The sequence below is a fragment of the Vulpes lagopus genome, chromosome 10 (assembly GCF_018345385.1).
Source record: "Vulpes lagopus strain Blue_001 chromosome 10, ASM1834538v1, whole genome shotgun sequence".
NCBI classification, from domain to species: domain Eukaryota; kingdom Metazoa; phylum Chordata; class Mammalia; order Carnivora; family Canidae; genus Vulpes; species Vulpes lagopus.
The window spans coordinates 104,117,353-104,137,826 of record NC_054833.1 but is presented as its reverse complement, the minus strand read 5'-3'; the positions used below and the strand labels follow the sequence as shown (position 1 = coordinate 104,137,826).

Below are 20,474 nucleotides of genomic sequence, written 5' to 3'. Positions count from 1 at the left end.
GTTTTTTGCCTGACTGCCTCTTTGGCATTGTGAGGACATCTGTGGACCACTCTGAAACTAATTCTATTTTATTTATTTATTTATTTATTTATTTATTTATTTATTTATTTATTTATCTTTGAAACTAATTCTATTAAAATACAATTAAGTGGTTTAAAAAATAAAATTGTGAGTGGCACCTGGGTGGCTCCGTGGTTGAGGGCCAGCCTTTGGCTCAGGCCGTGATCCCGGGGTCCCGGGATCGAGTCCCGCGTCGGGCTCTCTGCATGGAGCCTGCTTCTCCCTCCTCCTATGTCTCTGCCTCTCTCTCTCTCTCTCTCTCTCTCTCTCTCTCTCTCTCTCTGTGCCTATCATCAATCAATCAATCAATCTTTTAAAATAATGATTAAAAAAAAAAAGAAAGTATCTGTGCTTTCCACTGGGGACAATCCACAGGTGCTCCTGATAGTACCGTGGCTTGTTGCCAACACTCAACTGAAGCGAAGGCTACCGGTTAGGGAGCAGCGACAACCACCGCCAACTTCCCCCGCCGGCCCAGGTCTCCCGCGCGGGGGTGCAGGAGCCCCGCCGGCCTCCCCGGGGCGCGCAGCCAGGAGAGCACCGAGTCGCGCTCGGCGTCCTAGAGAGGACGTACATGAGGCTCGGGCGGCGCTCCCGCGCGGTGACGCACTTCCGGTCCCGCCGCGCGCTGCGCCTTTCCTGAGGTGAGCGGGGGCTCCGGCGGCGGGTGGTGTGTGCGGGGGGCGCGCGCTGCGCCCTCCCAAGAGCTGCCGCCGCGTCCCTGAAGCCGCGGTGGGGGAGGCCGCTTTGGGGCAGGGAGGCTGCGGATGGAAAGGAGATGCGCCGCGGGCCCGGGTCCGGCCGGTCGCTGCTTAGCCAGCAGCTGAGGGGCGGCCGCTGCCCTGGGCCCCCGGATGCGGCCCTAAAGGAGACGAGCGTCGGCCCCCCTCGGGGAGCTTTCAGTCCAACGGGAACGTCACCTCGTAACCAAATGTGATCGCTTCAGTCCACCTGTTTGTAAGCCGGTAGCTGCGGCTGTGGGTTTTCGGCGGAAGACCAACCTGTACGTGCGCGCAGATCCCCGCATGGCTTCATCCTCTGCGGCGACGCCGCCGCCGCCGCTTGGCGACACGCTGTCGCGGCTGTGCTCCAGCCTTGGCTTTTCACCTCCAGGGCATGGTGGTTAACCTAGTCACTTCCTACCCCTAAGTCCCGTCTACGATAATCACAGTTGTGATCTTGAAGTTACTTATGAGAATCTCCGATTCACGTGCGCCTTCCCTTTAGTCTAGACAAAGCTCCAGGCCAGAAGGTCACACCCGTTTTCCTCTCTCCACCGTATCTCACGCTTGGCCTGGAATGAATGAAGTATCTGATAAATGTTCGTTGGGTGAAGAAAGCACAGACTAATGCAGATACATCCTCTCAGACTTGGAGACGTGGTCTACAGGACAGCGAACACCGTGTGAGTGGAGGGTTTAACGGGAAACCTCTACCTGGTTTGTAGAGGATGATCTGAAGGATGACCCAGCCTCACCGAGGGGAGGAAGGGGCAGGCTGCTGGAGAGTATTGTAGGCAGACCGTATCAGTTACAGAGGTCCTGAGGTTGGAGAAGAGTAGTTCATAGAGGCAACAGCAAGCACAAAGGCCCTCAGTTACGTAGTACAGGGAACTGAGGGAGGCCAGAGTGGCTAAACAGGAGGGTGGCAGATGAGGCTAGCAGGAGGTTACAGAGTGCAGTGAGGTTAGGGAAGATGCTGGCCTTGGGGCAGAATGTGACTGCTTAGCAAGAAAACTGTTGTAGGGGACGATGTAATTAAAGTGATAGCCCAGCATTTGGGCGTGCTGAGGTGGCCTTTCCGGGCCCTTTGCTAATCAGTTTCGGTCATCGCTGGGTCCTAGAACAGAGTGGTGAACAACAAGATGCCTGCCTTGAGATCCAAGAAAAGGAAGACTTACTCTGTGATTCTTTATCTGAACTTTCTTGGTGACAGCTCTCCCCATGTGAACCTCAGAATTACTTTATCAGGTTCTAAGAGATCCTTTTGGGATTATGATTGGAAGTGATCTAGTGTAGTTAACTAAAAACGTGGCCTTTGGAATCTGGCACATCTGGTTGGAATCCAGGTTCATCCACCACCTTGTGACCTTGAAGAAAATTATTCTCATAGCCTTGTTTTCTCATTTGGGAGAAAGAAAATTCAGAGGATGAAAGTGGACACTGAATGAAGGGATATGTATTTTACATCCAATAACCTATATCTCTCTATATATTTATGTATTATTATTTTTTTTACTTTTTATGTTTCTCAGTAAAAGTTTTGTTTAATTTCATTTGTTTATTTGACAGAGCACAAGAGTACAAGCAGGGGGAGTAGCAGGGGGAAAGGGACAAGTGGACTCCACCAAGCAGGGAACCCAATGTGAAGCTGGATACCACGACACCTAGATCATGACCTGAGCTGAAGTCAAGAGTCAGATGCTTAGCCGGCTGAGCCCCCCAGGTGTTCCAAACGTTTATTTTTAAGAAAAAAGATCTAGATTTCCTCTTGTTAGGTTTTGCTTTAGTTTTGTTTAGTTTTGGTTTTAGTATTGTTTTACTCTTTGTGTATTCCCCCTGTACTTACGTCTTACCCAGGATGGGCAGGGTTGCTTGATGGTGGTAGGCTCTGGTGCCCGTGGGCAAGTTACTTACCCTTTCAAAATCTGTTTCTTCCAAATTCAAACTTGTATGGTGTGGGTTGAAAGAAGAAACATATGCCACTTATCCAGTGGGCATTGAGTAAATGATGGCTGCTATTGTTATTGCCACAGGTTTCTGGATTTAAAGGAGAGCCTTTGGCTGGGCCAGGCTCACTCATGGTTCTCTTTGCTTCTTCCCTCAGCCCCTGCCCTTCACTGAGGGAGACCAGGTGATGTCAGCCATGCCCCTGAACGCCTGGCACCAGGTAAGCTGTGACTCAGGTTAGCCTTCAGAGATCTTATTTGAAGGAAATGGGGCATGAGAGGGATAATTATGGCAAGACTCTTGGAACTAAAGCAGCAGGAAGGCACCTCTTGATTGTCTCCAGTATGACTAGATGTTGGGGAGAAAGCTGATGGTGAGGAGCTGAGCAGCTAGAAGCCCTGAAAACATTGGCTGGAGAGAGTGTCCGAGAAATCAGAAGTACAGCCTCCTGTTCTCCATGGATCTCTGCTGAACTGGAGAGCTCCCAGGTTCAGGAGGGACTCTCACGAAGGGATCTGTGAGAATGAGGGACTCAGGCTGGTGGTAGAAGTGTCCAGTGTTCAATGGGAGTGATTGAGATCACTAAGGTTGCAAGGTTCTTGGGAGGTGGGAGCAGGGAGCTAACAGGAGGAAGACAAGAAAAGGGGGCCTCTAGCCTTTGTCCTCCTAAAGAAAGAAGCTTAGGCTTCATGATCAGGACAGATATATCGCCCTTGAGGTAAGTGCTGCTGGCTAAGGTGAGGCACCAGTAGGCTATGTTGAGGAAAATCTGCACCAGGACAAATATGCTCAATGACAGGACATCTGAATTTAGGGATCCCATCAGGCCTCTATGGTCTTGAGCCAATCACTTGAACTCTGTATTTTGATGGACTTTATCTGTAAAGTGAATGTTAAGTACTTTGCATTTGTGGGACTGGCCAATTCATTTCTTGGGTTGTGGTTCACTTTTTGACTAGGGAGTTTCTAGGTGCTGATTACCATTTCCTCGTGCTGGGACTTATTTATCCAGTAACTTAGCACCCACGAACCATATCCCAAATCCCAATCTTGGGTTTCTGACATTTGGTAGGTCCTTCTCCCTGAATTTAATTGATGCAGTATCTTCCCTGTAGCTTCCATCCTCTTCTGATCTTCTATAAGCATGGGTGAGTTGTTGACTCCATCTCTCTTGATACCACTTCTAGAGAGGCACCAAGTCCAACTTCTGCTTGCTGTCTCTTCCGCTTGTCCCATATTTTATGTTGTCATCATTCAGGTTTCGGCATTTTTTCTCTGGGATTTTGTTGGCAGAGCATTCCAGCTAGTTTCTCTATGTATACTCTCATGCCTCCCTCTCACTACTTATCACCTGATGCAGCTCAGTTTCCTGAGTTTTGATTTTATCCTGTAGTCCAGGCTTTTCAAACTTTAGTGTGTCCAGGATCACCTGGAGGCCTCATTAAGGCAGAAATTGCTCTCAGGTGGGGCCTCCAAGTTTGCTTTCCAAAAAGTTCTCAGGTGTTGCTGTTGCTGCTCCTTCTCTTCCTCCTCCTGCTTCTGCTGGGAGAGGGATACACTTTGATAACCACTATTGTAGTTAGTGTTGACTCATTAAGTCATTGAGTTTATTGGGTTATGTTGTCATTTTAAATAGATCATTGTAAGTGTTGGCAGAGGATGGATTCAGTGCAAGACAGCCTGGAATTGGAGCTGTTTAAGTGTTCCCAGCTGTTGAGCTAGTGTACTGATTGTATGATGGTGAAGAAGAGTCAGATGCCAGAAATATTTAGGCAATGAAACTGGCAGGATCTGATTACCAACTGCATATGAGAAGTGACCAGGGCCTGGGGTGAGTTAGTCTAGGTGAATCTCAAGTTCTAGTGTAGGAGTCTGGGCTGAAATTGATACTATTAATTGAGATAGGGAAACAAAATTGTCAGTGCCAATGAGTTTATATGATTTAGAAAAGTTAGTTTTGGTTGGAAGATAAGTTTGGTGTAATTGGTGGGTCAGCCATGTTAGGTCACCAGGCAGTCTGAGGCAGTGCTGGAACTAGTGGAAGATGGGGATCTGCAGCATCAATGGAGGCGTTAGAAGGTAGGAGGATATTCATTGCATGTTCAGGTAACCAGTTTGATACCAAAGTCTGAAGAGTAGATAGATGATCTAAACAAGATGCTGGCGCTTTCTAGGAAGGTAGAGCTGGGACTGTCAGAGAAGAGAAAGGAGGGGCTGGTGAAAAATCTTGAAATTTGGTTGATAGGAACTATTATAGATTGTCTTGGAGATATACAGAAGAGCAGCTAAAAGAGCTGCCCAGTAGCAATTTGATTCCAAGAGCAAATTCTCCTAGGAAGACCCATCAGGAAGTCTCTCAGAAATGACTGCTCTGGGCGGCACTAAGCTCTCTCTGCTGATCATTCTTGAGTACAAGCAGAGGTGGGGGTTGGATGAGACTGGCTCATCAATCCAGACCACGATGCTGTTCTTGTTAAGTGGGCTGGAGGTTTGGGGCAGAATGGGCATGTGTGGATACAGATGGATTACCTGGGTGCTGAGGCAGTGAAGGGGGAATGGGTGGGTCCTGACATGCCACCTGTGAGTGGGTGTCTAAACTGATTGAAGCTCATGTCCATTTGTAGGTGTAACAACGAAAGATTAAAAGTATTTATAAAACCAAAGAATTTGCTTTAGGAAGTTTAACTAATGCAAGATTTTCCAGGGTTTTTGAAACGTTACCATGTTTTATATTAGTACATTTCGTGTCCTAATGGAAGCTCTTCCATCAGAGATGTGTCAGACTTTTGGCTGTAAAAAGTCATTTAATGGTCTCACATCCATTTCCTTCATTTTTTCTCATTAGCCATCCCTAAAAGGACCTCTCCCTCATACTGTCCCCTGTGCTCTGCACTCTGTCCCTGAGTCAGAGAATTGGCTCTGGGACAGCAGGAACCTCTTGTTTTAGGAATTGGTGAGCTTTAAGGACGTGGCTGTCTACTTCACCCAGACAGAATGGGCTGGACTTTCTCCTGCACAGAAGGCCCTGTACAGAAGTGTGATGCTGGAGAATTATGGGAACTTGACATCCCTGGGTAAGGTTGCTGGAACTCAGCTCTGTTCTCTGCTGTTTCCTTCCTTGTTCTCTTCTAATAGACTGTGCAGTATGGGAGGGAATGGTTGTCTCTGGTATCCTCCACTCTGTGGCTCCAAGGCTGAGACCAAATGACCCACTTCAAAGATTGCTGGGTATGAAGAGATCTTGGGTCAGTTTGGTCACCATGTATGGAATTGCTATCCCCTGGTAAGAGTATGTCCCACCTCCAGGGGGCTCTGCCAAGTAAGGAATACATAGTTTGTGTTACCAGAGCTAAGATCTTAGCTTGTGTAGGGAAGGGTGTTACCCCTTCTCTGTGTTTGCATTTGTCTTATAGGATCTCACTAACTTAAATTACTCTAAAGTAGAAAGGGATCACAAATGCTCGATTCCTTCTTGATCAGATCTTGGCTTTCTCCAATCCTGAGCTGCCTTCTGTGGATCTTACTCTTAGGGAGGCTCTTGGGGTTTTCCTTCTTTTGATACAGCAGACACACAGCTGAAAGGTGCCATTTTCTCTCCCTTTTCAGGATACCCAGTTCCCAGACCTGCTCTGGTCTCCCTTCTGGAGGGAGGGAATTTGCCTTGGGGCTTGGAGGCACAGAATAACCCATCTGCAGAGAGGTCCAAAGGCATCTGTAAAGGTAAGCAAGGAAGCTTTAGAACTGGCAACTATGGAGCTGTATAGAGCAGTATGTTTTAAAATGAACCATGCTGGGAAGGATTTAAACAAAATGGATGATTTCTCTTAACAAGTAAAATATAAAACCTTTCTCATTAATTTTAACTGTCACCATGATAACAAGTACCCTTTAGTAAGTTTCATGTGATTTTTTGAATCCATTACTCCTTTCTGAGTTTCAACATTTCCTATCTCAGTGGTTCTTGTTCTTTGGACAGGATGGATTTGTTCAAAAGCGGTTTTCAGCACTTGACACGTGCCAAGCTTTATTTAAGAAGCTCTGGAGGATACATGCTATGGAGACAGATGTAAAGAGCTTTAAAAAAAAAAAAAAAGAGTGTGTTAGGTGCTGTTGTTGATATATAGGTAGTGGGCTGTGGGAGCACAGCAGGAGGAGAAATTCTCATTTAGAAGCTTAAGTAAGCTCCTTCAATGGCAGGCTATATGTTCCAAATTTGACTTATGACAATGGATCCCATGTGGAAAAAAGAAGGTAGATTATCTGGCCTAAGAAAAGGAGTAGAGGATCCAATAAATTGTTGGGAAGAATGTTACAGTTTAATGTTCAAGGGATAGTTGCCTGGGGAGCATATTTTAAAATGGATATTTCTGGAGCACCTACAAGTATTTCATTTGTCTTTTCTAGTAAGCAGTAGAAGAGCATGAAGCTTAGGACTCAAAGCCCAAGTAAGACTTCCTGGAATCTGGGGCTGGCAGAGTCTATAATACACCCTGACCCCATTTACTCAGGTGGTTTAGAAGAATATAGTTGGTGTATCTTACCCACCCAGCCTTGTGTGTGGAAAGTCTAGAATGCAGAGTTTGTGGTGGACCTGAAGGCTCTATCCTAAAGAACTTAGGGCGTGGGAACAGGAAATGATAGAGTTGGTAAAAGCAAACAAGGAGCAGGAACAGTGACCCCTGCCACAATGACCTTGCCTGTAGTGACATAGGCCCGTATTTAATTGTATTTGCAAAATATTATCATGGTGTGTGCTTTGGATTGGGCTGAAGGAAATTGAAAGCATAGAATCTCGTTAAACTATTACTATATGTCAGGTGTTAACTTTTGAGTGAGGGAATTGGATAGGGGACAGTGACAGTGCAAAAATGGAAGAGGAAAGACCCGATCTTACCAAAACTTATCCATCAAAGAGGAGAGTTGAGTCAGATAATACTGGGAAGTCATGACATAAAAGAAGCTTTTTAAATTCATGTGAATTCAGATCTGAGCACAGAATCTGAGGTTCGTTTAGAATATGTATAAATGGATGGCCAGAACAAGCCATGAGAAAACAGGTGTAGAGTCTGAGATTAATGTCAGATCTACAGGGGTAGATGTGAGTGTACTCTACCAGAGTTTTAATTGAAATGACACCCAGAGGGGCACCTGGGTGGCTCAGTGGTTGAGCATCTGCCTTTGGCTCAGGCAGTGATCCTGGGGTCCTGGGATCCAGTCCTGCTTGGGCTCCCTACATGGAGCCTGCTTCTCCCTTTGCCTGTGTCTCTGCCTGTCTCTATGTCTCTCATGATTAAATAAATAAAATCTTAAAAAAAGAAAAAAAAAACACCTAGAGAGAAAAAGGGGCTGAATCTTAAATATTAAGGGATATTTAATTCTAAGAGGGAAGTGGATATAGGCAGAGGAGGGTCCCCAAGAGGGAACAAGGAACTAAAGGCAAGGGTAGGAGTTTCAGGGTGGATACTTCATAGAGAAGGAGTAAATGAGATGATGAAATTGAGGCAGCATTTTAGATAAGTTTATTTTGGTAAGTTTAGAAATGAAATATAAGGGACACTTGGGTGGCTCAGTGGTTGAGTTTCTGCTTTTGGCGTGGGATGTGATCCTGGGATCAGGATTTGAGTCCTGCATCAGGCTCTCCGTAGCCTGCTTCTCCCTCTGCCTATGTCTTTGCCTCTCTCTCTCTGTCTCTCATGAATAAATAAATAATATCTTAAAAAATTAAATATAAGTGTACCAATTCTTTGTTTATTATGAGCTTCAGCAGGTATTAGATTTTGTATCACAACTCTGTATACTCGTTATGTACTTTGAGACTTGATTATCAAGAGATAAAACTTACCTTGGCATTGCAATGTATGTGAATTCTGTTCTAGGTTAGACTAGTGTATTTCATTTGAAAAAGTGATAGTTACATACTGTGTCACTTTCACAACTAATGGGTAGGCAGTTTGAAAAACACTACTATAAAAAAAAGTTGGATGTGAAGGGATGATTGTTAAGCCCAAGATTTGAGGATCTGCAGAAAGAGGTTGGTGATGAAGAGGAGGTATGATACATCTAGTAGGGAGCAGTGTAGCAGGGGAAGGGAGGAGACGGCATCAGGGATGATTGGGAAACGTGAGACTTGAGAGGGTAGTGGATGGCTTGAGATGAGTGGGTGTGACGTTGAGGGCACTGCATCTGGGCAGCTTTTTTCTTTCAGCAGGAAGATGGAGGTAATGGCTAGAGACCTAGGAAGGTGATTGCTTGGAAGACTTGCTGTGAGGATCCTGATCTAGATGATGGCAGAGTATGGGGCAGCAGGAAAATAAAGAAGTCATCGATTGCTCAGTCCTGGTTTTATAACTGAGCACCCTAGTAGCAAGAAGGTGGTGTGAGAGCCCATCACCGGGTCCAGTTGTCTCAATCACTGTCTTCCAAACTAGACCTTACCCTGTTGACTTAAGTCTCCAATGTCTTTTCTCCCATTGCCTTTCTCCAAGGGCTCTTAACTCATTTGACTCACACTTGAAGGATGAACTTGATTAATGAGCCAATTAACCCAGATAACCCAGATTAATGTTAAAACAAAATTAGCCCAATATTTTATTTTATTTTATTTTATTTATTTTATTTTATTTTATTATTTTTTTAATAAATTAATTTTTATTGGTGTTCAATTTACCAACATACAGAAAAACACCCAGTGCTCATCCCGTCAAGTGTCCCCCTCAGTGCCCGTCACCCATTCACCCCCACCCCCCGCCCTCCTCCCCTTCCACCACCCCTAGTTCATTTCCCAGAGTTAGGAGTCTTTATGTTCTGTCTCCCTTCCTGATATTTCCCACACATTTCTTCTCCCTTCCCTTATATTCCCTTTCACTATTATTTATATTCCCCAAATGAGTGAGAACATACACTGTCCTTCTCCAATTGACTTATTTCACTCAGCATAATACCCTCCAGTTCCATCCACGTCGAAGCAAATGGTGGGTATTTGTTGTTTCTAATGGCTGAGTAATATCCCATTGTATACATAAACCACATCTTCTTTATCCATTCATCTTTCGATGGACACTGAGGTTCCTTCCACAGTTTGGCTATTGTGGCCATTGCTGCTAGAAACATCGGGGTGCAGGTGTCCCGGCGTTTCATTGCATCTGAATCTTTGGGGTAAATCCCCAACAGTGCAATTGCTGGGTCATAGGGCAGGTCTATTTTTAACTCTTTGAGGAACCTCCACACAGTTTTCCAGAGTGGCTGCACCAGTTCACATTCCCACCAACAGTGTAAGAGGCTTCCCTTTTCTCTGCATCCTCTCCAACATTTGTTGTTTCCTGCCTTGTTAATTTTCCCCATTCTCACTGGTGTGAGGTGGTATCTCATTGTGGTTTTGATTTGTATTTCCCTGATGGCAAGTGATGCAGAGCATTTTCTCATGTGCATGTTGGCCATGTCCATGTCTTCCTCTGTGAGATTTCTCTTCATGTCTTTTGCCCATTTCATGATTGGATTGTTTGTTTCTTTGCTGTTGAGTTTAATAAGTTCTTTATAGAACTTGGATACTAGCCCTTTATCTGATATGTCATTTGCAAATATCTTCTCCCATTCTGTAGGTTGTCTTTTAGTTTTGTTGACTGTTTCTTTTGCTGTGCAGAAGCTTCTTATCTTGATGAAGTCCCAATAGTTCATTTTTGCTTTTGTTTCTCTTGCCTTCATGGATCTATCTTGCAAGAAGTTACTGTGGCTAAGTTCGAAAAGGGTGTTGCCTGTGTTCTCTAGGATTTTGATGGACTCTTGTCTCACATTTAGATCTCTCATCCATTTTGAGTTTATCTTTGTGTATGGTGCAGGAGAGTGGTCTAGTTTCATTCTTCTGCATGTGGATGTACAATTTTCCCAGCACCATTTATTGAAGAGACTGTCTTTCTTCCAATGGATAGTCTTTCCTCCTTTATTGAATATTAGTTGACCATAAAGTTCAGGGTCCATTTCTGGGTTCTCTATTCTGTTCCATTGATCTATGTGTCTGTTTTTGTGCCAGTACCACACTGTCTTGATGACCACAGCTTTGTAGTACAACCTGAAATCTGGCATTGTGATGCCCCCAGCTATGGTTTTCTTTTTTAAAATTCCCCTGGCTATTCGGGGTCTTTTCTGATTCCACACAAATCTTAAAATAATTTGTTCTAACTCTCTGAAGAAAGTCCATGGTATTTTGATAGGGATTGCATTAAACGTGTAAATTGCCCTGGTTAACATTGACATTTTCACAATATTAATTCTGCCAATCCATGAGCATGGAATCTTTTTCCATCTCTTTGTGTCTTCCTCAATTTCTTTCAGAAGTGTTCTATAGTTTTTAGGGTATAGATCCTTTACCTCTTCGGTTAGGTTTATTCCTAGGTATCTTATGCTTTTGGGTGCAATTATAAATGGGATTGACTCCTTAATTTCTCTTTCTTCAGTCTCATTGTTAGTGTATAGAAATGCCATTGATTTCTGGGCATTGATTTTGTATCCTGCCACGCTGCCAAATTGCTGTATGAGTTCTAACAATCTTGGGGTGGAGGCTTTTGGGTTTTCTATGTAGAGTATCATGTCATCGGCGAAGAGGGAGAGTTTGACTTCTTCTTTACCAATTTGAATGCCTTTAATGTCTTTTTGTTGTCTGATTGCTGAGGCGAGGGCTTCCAGTACTATGTTGAATAGCAGTGGTGAGAGTGGACATCCCTGTCTTGTTCCTGATCTTAGGGGAAAGGCTCCCAGTGCTTCCCCATTGAGAATGATATTTGCTGTGGGTTTTTCGTAGATGGCTTTTAAGATGTTGAGGAATGTTCCCTCTATCCCAACACTCTGAAGTGTTTTGATCAGGAATGGATGCTGTATTTTGTCAAATGCTTTCTCTGCATCTCATGAGAGGATCAAATGGTTCTTGGTTTTTCTCTTGTTGATATGATGAATCACATTGATTGTTTTACAAGTGTTGAACCAGCCTTGTGTCCCGGGGATAAATCCTACTTGGTCATGGTGAATAATTTTCTTAATGTGTTGTTGGATCCTATTGGCTAGTATCTTGTTGAGAATTTTTGCATCCATGTTCATCAGGGATATTGGTCTGTAATTCTCCTTTTTGGTGGGGTCTTTGTCTGGTTTCGGAAATAAGGTGATGCTGGCCTCATAGAACGAATTTGGAAGTACTCCATCTCTTTCTATCTTTCCAAACAGCTTTAGTAGAATAGGTATGATTTCTTCTTTAAATGTTTGATAGAATTCCCCTGGGAAGCCATCTGGCCCTGGACTCTTGTGTCTTGGGAGGTTTTTGATGACTGCTTCAATTTCCTCCCTGGTTATTGGCCTGTTCAGGTTTTCTATTTCTTCCTGCTCCAGTTTTGTTGGTAGTTTGTGGCTTTCCAGGAATGCGTCCATTTCTTCTAGTTTCCCTAATTTATTGGCGTAGAGCTGTTCATAATATGTTTTTAAAATCGTTTGTATTTCCTTGGTTAGCCCAACATTTTATATAAAATAGATTGACTTTAAGTGAGGCAAAAGGGCATCCAGTCTTGGAACACAAATGCCATTTTATGGTGACTGTTTTCTTTTTGCTAAAATGAGAAGAACTACTCTACAGTTTTGGTGTATCTAAGTAAACTCTGTTCTTCCCTTTCCAAATAAAGTCTGTGCATGTTTGAGACTCAGACTTTTCTGAGTGTCTGATAACAAGACAGAAATTGCCAGCAGTTTTAACGAGTTCATTGTCTTCTGTGGACCTGAAGTTAACAACCTCTGGGGGATGTCCTACAGTTAGGAACCTCTGAGTGTAATCTTCTCTCTGTGTCTTGTCACAGCCTAGTGCCTGTAATGCTCAGTGTTTCCAGGCTTTTGGGCCATTTGCAGGGTATGAATTTTTTTAAAGAACCATCTTTGTATTCTGACTCTGTTCTGTTGTACTTTCTGACTCTGAGTCTTGCCAGCCCAGTGTCACCACTTGATCTTAGGGCCTGTGCCTTTGGTGTTTTGTCGACCTATGAATATCTTAAGGTCAAAATATACTAGAATGTACCAGAGAGAAGTCATTCAAAAAATATGGAGTCTGGAAAAGCTTAGGAAGCAATCTGATATGTGCTGTGTATACCGATACCCTGTTTCTCCTTGACTATTCTGTGTGATGTTTGGCACTTTCATTTTAGTATCCTGGTGTTGCTAGCAGTCTGATGTCGAGGTTGCAATAGTAATCTCTAAAGGCCCTCTCATTTTTTATGCTCTTTTGTTTGTAGCATAATTCTCAGGTGGCATTTGTGTTTTCTGTTGTATTAGATACTGAGACCAACGTTGACAATGAACCCACATCAACACAGGGAATTTCTGAAGAAAGAGATGTGATGTTGTCACATGGTTTGCAGAAGAATGTTGTTCAGGGAACCAACTTTCTGGAAACCTGTGAACTACAAAAGCACCAGGAAATTCCCACAGTGAAAAATATTAAAAGAAAGGTTCCAAGAATCCACTGTGCAAGGAAAACGTTCAGATGTGAGGAGTGTGGGAAATGCTTCAGTTATTTTTCTTACTATGTTAGACACCAGAGAATCCATACTGGGGAGAAACCCTTTGAGTGTAATGAGTGTGGAAAAGCCTTTAATGGCAATTCTTCATTAATTCGGCACCAGAGAATCCACACTGGAGAGAAACCCTATCAATGTGAAGAGTGTGGGAGAGCCTTTAATGATAATGCAAATCTGATCAGGCATCAGAGAATCCACAGTGGGGACAGGCCCTATCTCTGTGGAGAGTGTGGAAACAGTTTTACCAGTAGTTCTGAGTTTGTTATACATCAGAGAATCCACACTGGGGAGAAACCTTATGAGTGTAATAAGTGTGGAAAAGCTTTTGTTGGTAATTCACCACTACTTCGACATCAGAAAATTCACACTGGAGAGAAACCCTATGAGTGTAATGAGTGTGGCAAAAGCTTTGGAAGGACTTCCCATCTAAGCCAACATCTACGTATTCACACAGGCGAAAAGCCTTATTCTTGTAAAATATGTGGGCAGGCCTTTAATTTTCATACAAAACTAACTCGGCACCAGAGAGTCCACAGTGAAGAGAAACCCTTTGACTGTATAGATTGTGGAAAAGCCTTTAGTGCTCAGGAACAATTAAAAAGGCATCTAAGGATCCATATTCAGGAGTCTTCATATATATGTGATGAGTGTGGAAAAGTCTTCACTAGCAGAAGAAATCTTCTTCAGCATCAAAGAAGCCATACTACAGAGAAACCCTATGAGTGTGTCAAGTATGAAAAACCCTTTAGGACTTCCAAGCTAGGTCATCATGAGCATGTCTACCCTGGAGAGAAACCTGTCCTGGACTTTTGTCATTTTGGCCTCCCAGAATTTTTCACCCCCTTTTACTGGTAATAGTACACTAAATTTCCTTTTGGAGTTCATCTTCCACTCAGGAGCAGGATGTGTGACACAGGCCCAGGTTAGCTGCACATTTTTTTTCCTAAGCCATAGCTATAGGTTCAAATGTCAGTAGTTTACCTAAGATGATCCAGTTATAGCTCTAGGACTTGGCAAGAGTTAATAGGAAGAAATACTCTTCTCTTTTTCCCTTAGTCTTTTTTTTCCCCCCCTAGTCTTAAAGCTGAGAGGAACTCTTAGATTCTTGTGGAGGCTGAGGAGGAAGTCAACACAACAAAAGACAAATCAGAGTTGAGGAGTAATCACCTTCAAAGTTTCTGTTTGAACAACTACTTTAAACCATATCTGAAGCCAGAAATACATCTGGGTTTTTAAGTTCCAGTAACCAACACATTTAACTTTGTTTTTGTCTTTTTGTTCAAGCAAGCTTAGGATAGGTTTTCTTCCCTTGCAGGAGAGCTTTATCGGTGTAACAAAAATCTTCAGGGATAACAAACCTGATGGAGAAATGTTTTATGTATATAATGTGTGGGAAAGCCATTAGCTATAGTTCCAGCAGTCCTCGTAATTGCAACAAGAATGGAAAACCCCTTGTAATGCAAGAGCCTGGGTTGCATCAGGGTACCAGTATATAGAAGTTCTAGCTACTTAAGCTCTGCGATGGAAGTTTCATTGTTACTGCAAAACTATGTCTGCATCAATGAGTCCATTCTCAAGGTAAGTCTTAACTATGAAACCAAAAGCTACTGCTCATAAAGCTTTCATTCTTTTTACTCCTTTTTATTTGGGATGGATGCTATTCTAGGGATTACACTAGTAAATGCCAGGCTATTTTGGCATTTACAGCATGCCATTGACCAGTTTCTCTAAAATAGCATGCCCACCTTGCCCTATGATTTGTTAGTGGGCCAAGGAAACACTTTCGGTCTCTCATAAGAGAGAGTGCTGAGGTATCTCAGTAGGAAACCAAAGAGCTGGCTGGCCCTTTTCCTTAGATGATTGTTGTAATCTGCACCGTCTTTTGCCTCCTGTGTTATTTTGCTTCCAACCATTGTAGCAGTTAGCCTGCAGCATTCCAGACTCCTGGGACTCCAGGATCACACCCTGAGCCAAAGACAGATGCTTAACCACTGAGCCACCCAGGCGTCCCAGTGGACTTCTTTATTGAGTAATCAACATCCATGGTCCCTGACCCCCATTGCCACTGTCAGGAAACCCCCCTCCAACTGAGTAGCCATCTTTGATTTAGTCTGTGGTTAGTATATTAGTTTCCTGTGGCTCTGTGACAAATCACCACAAATGTAGTGGCAGAAAACAAAAGAAGTTTATTCTCAGTTCTGGAGGCCAGAAGTCTGAAACTATTCTGTTGGGCTGTAATCATGGTGTTGGGAGAGTTTTGCTCCCTGAGGTAGCTCTAGGGCAGAATCTGCCTTGTCTCTTCCAGCTTCTGGTGGGGGCCAACATTCCTTAGCTTGTAGCCACATCACTCCTCAATCTCTGCTTTTGTTTTCACATCACACCCTTACTGTATCTAATCTCCATTTGCTTCTCTCATAAGACACTTGTGGCATTTAGGACTCACCCAGATGATCCACAATACACCAGCAAAACCTGCCATTTAAAGTCACATTTAAAAAAAAAAAATTAAAAAAAAAAATAAATAAAGTCACATTTACCAGGTTCCAGAAATCAGGACCTGGTGTCTTTGGTTGGCTGTTATTCAGATACACAAATGAGGTAGAAGAGGAAAGAAATTAACATTGAGCAATGCCTGAATCCCAGGCCATACTGTATGCACTTTAAGTGAAACAACATATAGTATTTACAACAACTATGTGCTTTTACTCCATTTTTCAGATCAATGAATGGAGTTTCAGGAAAATGCAGTGATTGCCCAGTGTCTCCTAGCTAGTCCTTGAAGGAGCCAGGACTCCTCAGTAGGCTTCCTACTAGGTCACACAGTTGAAAGCTGGCTGCTAAGTGTTTTACACTTACTGACCACGTGTTAAGTTAGTGCACTTGGTAACATGTAATGAACTTACCTGTTTGTTTCTTTTTCATTTCCTGCCCACCATCTATATTGCATTTTTACATGATCTGAAGATACAAAAACACATTGTGCTATTAGCAGCTTGCTGATTTAATGTGGTTTGTAAAGTGGCCAAATGAGGTCATTCAGGGAATACTACCTCCAGGAACCAGAAGTACTTGGTTTGGCTGTTGATGTAGTTTCTGCTTTTTTACCATTATCATCAATGTGATCTCTTGTTTTTTAATTGGAATATTTAACCATTTGTATTTGATATACTTCTTAGGTTTAAGTCTGTCATCTTGTTATTTGTTTTCTGTTTGCCCCATAGTTCTCCCTACTACCCCATTTCCTGCCCTTTTTTTGGATCAGTTAATTTTTTGTGATTTCATTTTATCTCCTTTTCTGGCTGTTTAGCTATAACAGTTTTTGTTTTAGGGTTTCTGTAGGATTTAGACTATATTTCTTAAACTTAGCATACTTTACATTTAAGTAATATTATACCACTTCATGTATAGCATAAAAACCTGTGTATATAGGTTTTTATATATATACATATATATAATACATAAAAACCTGTATACATATACATACAAGTTTTTATGCTAAATACATATAAAAATGTATTTGCATTTCTCTTTTCCTGACCTTTTTAAGGCTGCTTGAAGTTGTCCCACCATTTATGAATGATCTCATTTATTATTTAGTTAGACTTCTAATTTTGTGATGACCATAGATTGACATGCAGTTATAAGAAATAATATGGAGAGTTTCCATGTATTTTTTACCCAGTTTTCTCCAAAGGTAACATCTTGCAAAACTAAAGTACAACAGTCAGGATACTGACAGGGATACAGTCAACATACTGCGTACTTCCCTATTCACAGGGATCGCTTGTGTTACCCTTCTATAGCCACCCATAACCCTCTCCTTCACTCCTGGAAGCCATTAACCTATTCTCTATTTCCTTTTTAAAAGTCATTTTAAGAGTGTTATATGAATGGTACCAGACAGTGTACAATGTTTTGGGATGGGCCTTTTCACTCAGTGTAATTCTCTGGAGATTGAGATTGTATAAATAATCTATTCTTTTTATATCTGATTTTATTCCCTAGTATAGATATTCCACAGTTTGTTTACCCACTCATCTGTTGAAGGACATCTTAGTCATTTCTAGTTTTTGGCTGTTGTGAATGGAGCTGCTATAGACATTTGTATATAGGTTGTTGTGTGAAAGTAAGTTTTCGTTTGTCCTTAATTAAATGCCCAGAAGTGCTGGATCATGTGATAATTGCATGTTTGGTTTCCTAAGAAACTGACAGACCTTTTTCCAGTGTGACTGCACCATTTTATTTTACATTTCCACCAGTAACGTGAATGATGCAGTTGCTCTGCATCCTTGCCAGCAGTTGATGTTGTCACTATTGTTTTGTTTCAGTCATTCTGATAATTATGTTAATGATTTTGTGGTTTAATTTTATTTCCCTAATGGCTAGTAATATTGAACTTTTTTTTTTTTTTTGTCATCTGTGTATCTTCAGTGAAGTGTTTTTTCACTTGGATTGCTTGTTTTTTTACTGTTGAGTTTTGAGAGTTCTTTATATATTCCAGAAATAAAGCAAGAAGTATGTGCTAGTACTTGTTGGATATGTGGTTTGCACATATTTTATCCTGCTCTATAGCTGGTCTTTTCATCCTTTTAATAGGATCTTTTGTAGAGATATTTTTTAAAATTTGATGAAATCTAATGTATCCATTTTTTCTCTTAATGACTAATGCATTTTATGTTAGGTCTAAGAACTCTTTGCCTAACCCTAAGTCCTAAAAATTTTCTCTCTCACTTGTTTCTAAACTTTATTTTATGCTTACATTTTGACATTTTTACATAATTTCACTTTTATGTCTGTGATCAATTTTGGGTTTATAAATTGTGATACCTAGGTTGAATTTCATTTTTCCCTTATGGATGTCCAATTGCTCTACCACTGTTTCTTGAAAAAGCCATCTTTCCTCTATTGAATTGCTTGTGCACTTTTTAAAAGAAATAAGTTGAACATATTTGTATAGGTCTATTTCTGGGTTCTTCATTCTGTTTCATTGATCTATGTGTATATTCCTCTTCCAATAAACACGGTCTTGATTGTTGTAACTACGTAATAAGACATGAAATTGGGTAGACCTATTCCTTCCATGCTATTCTCCTTTTTCAAACTGGTTTTCTTATTATAGATCCTTTACCTTTTCATATAAATTTTTAAATAATTTTGTCTATATCTTCAAAAAATCTGCTGGAACTTTATGAACTGCTTTAAACCTGTATATCAACTTGGGGAGAGCTGACCTCTTTCCTCTGCTGAATCTTCTAATCCGTGAACTTGGTATTTGTCCTCATTTGTTTAGATCTGCTTTGATTTCTTTCATCAGCATTTTGTGGGTTTCAACATGGAAGTCCTATGCATGTTTTATTAATGCTTACTTATTTTTAATTTTCTCTATGTGTTTCTTTCTGGATAGTTTTTACTGCTATGACTTCAAAAAAAAATACTGCTATGACTTCAAGTTCACTACATTTTTAAAAAAGGTATTTTTAAAAAATATCTACTCCTAATTCTGTCCAGTGACTTTTTATTGTACATTACAGTTCTCATCTCTGGAAGTTTGATTAGGTCATTTCTATATTTTCCATGTCTCTACTTAATTTTATAATCTGTGATGTGGTTATAATAACTTTTAAATGCCATTGTCTCCAAATTCTGTAGGGACAATTTCAGCAGTTTGCTAGGATTCATTTTTAATTTCTTAGATTATGAGTTACTAGTCCAGTAGGTAGTATTAATTTTAAACTCTGTGCTCAGGGGCATCTGGGTGGCTCAGTGGTTGAGTGCCTGCCTTTGGCTCAGGTCATGATCCTGGGATCCTAGGATCGAGTCCCACATCAGGTTCCCTTTGGGGAACCTGCTTCTCTCTCTGCCTATGTCTCTGTGTCTCTCATAAATAAATAAATTAAAAATATATTTTTTTAAAAACAATAAAAAATAAGGGATTCCTGGATGGCTCAGCGGTTTAGTGCATGCCTTCGGCCCAGGGCGTTATCCTGGAGTCCCAGGATCGAGTTCTGCATCAGCTTCCCTGCATGGAGGCTGCTTCTCCCTCTGCCTGTGTCTCTGCCTCTTTCTCTCTGTCTCTCATGAATAAATAAATGAAATCTAAAAAATAAATATATAAATAATTTAAAAATAAACTGTGCTCAGTAATACAGACTATGATTATAAATTCTTTTTATGATTATAAATTCTTAGGGGACATCCCTACTATCACTCCAAAACCTAGGCAAGGACTATAACCTTTCTAATCTCTCTTTGCTAGTGGGAAGATTTTTTTTTTTTTCTAATTTTTACTTTCATGAGTCCAGGCATTTGGTTGGTTGTGGTGTGTGTGTATGTGTATTTGTGTGTAGCCCCAGTTCCTCCTTGTGTCATGTGGCTTCCTGAATATTATAATTCAACCTCTGCAGATATCAAGATCTTCAAATTTCTACTATTTCTAGTCATGTTGGCCAAAGCAGTGAGGGCAGCTAAACTCTGGTTTTAGTTTCTTGTTCAGTTTTGGTACCTGGGTATATTTTCCTGTGAGCTAAAATGATGTTTTAAATTATATCTTATCCTAAATTTCTAGATAACTAGTTTATATCATTCACTATATTGCCTTAAATGAAACACTGCCTAGGGATATTTTTGGTCTCAAAATCATTGCTATAGTAATATAGTTAATGCTATTATTCCTTTAGTTTAACACTTGTCTGGTATATCCATTCTTTAACTTTCAGTCCTTTTGCATTTTTATGTTTTGGTAGTACCTTATAAATATATAACATTTTTTCCCTAGATGAACGTTAGAATCATTTCACGAGTTCCAAAACAAATCCTGTTATTGGGATGCCTGGGTGGCTCAGTGGTTGAGCGTCTGCCTTCAGCCCAGGGCATGATCCTGGGGGTCCTGGGATCGAGTTCTGTATCGGGCTCCTTGCATGGAGCCTGCTTCTCCTATCTCTGCCTCTCTCTGCCTCTCTCTCTGCCTCTCTCTCTGTCTCTCATGAAAAAATAAAATCTTTAAAACAAAACAAATCTGTTGTGGTTTTATTTGGGTACAGCAGTTCCTCCCACTTTATTCTTTTTTTTCCCCAAAATTGTTTGAAATTGGACTTAAAGATTAAATCAAGATGAATGTCCTTTCTTTGAAAAATTACCTGTGCCTTTCTATATACAACTTCTTATTGATGGTGGCAGAGGTGATGGTGGTGTAGTCCCCGAG

The 20,474-nt window shown here is 41.5% G+C and overlaps 1 protein-coding gene across 5 annotated transcripts; it reads left to right on the top strand.

Moving 5' to 3' along the window:
• The first annotated feature begins 672 nt into the window (after positions 1-672).
• Positions 673-19,138, top strand: ZNF19 (zinc finger protein 19). Of its 5 annotated transcripts, none has more exons than XM_041772364.1 (6): positions 673-704; positions 1,288-1,465; positions 2,887-2,949; positions 5,677-5,803; positions 6,336-6,449; positions 13,029-19,138. In XM_041772364.1, the coding sequence occupies exons 2-6, from the start codon at positions 1,364-1,366 to the stop codon at positions 14,126-14,128; spliced, it is 1,506 nt and encodes a 501-aa protein (XP_041628298.1). In that variant the 5' UTR covers positions 673-704; positions 1,288-1,363; the 3' UTR covers positions 14,129-19,138. The 5 variants fall into 5 exon arrangements, 4 of the variants coding, with proteins under 4 accessions (XP_041628298.1, XP_041628299.1, XP_041628297.1 ...); XR_005990415.1 differs by lacking the exon at positions 673-704 and having other exon boundaries at positions 716-1,465; positions 13,029-14,195; positions 14,589-19,138; XM_041772365.1 differs by lacking the exon at positions 673-704 and adding an exon at positions 716-1,063.
• Positions 19,139-20,474: the final 1,336 nt, after the last annotated feature.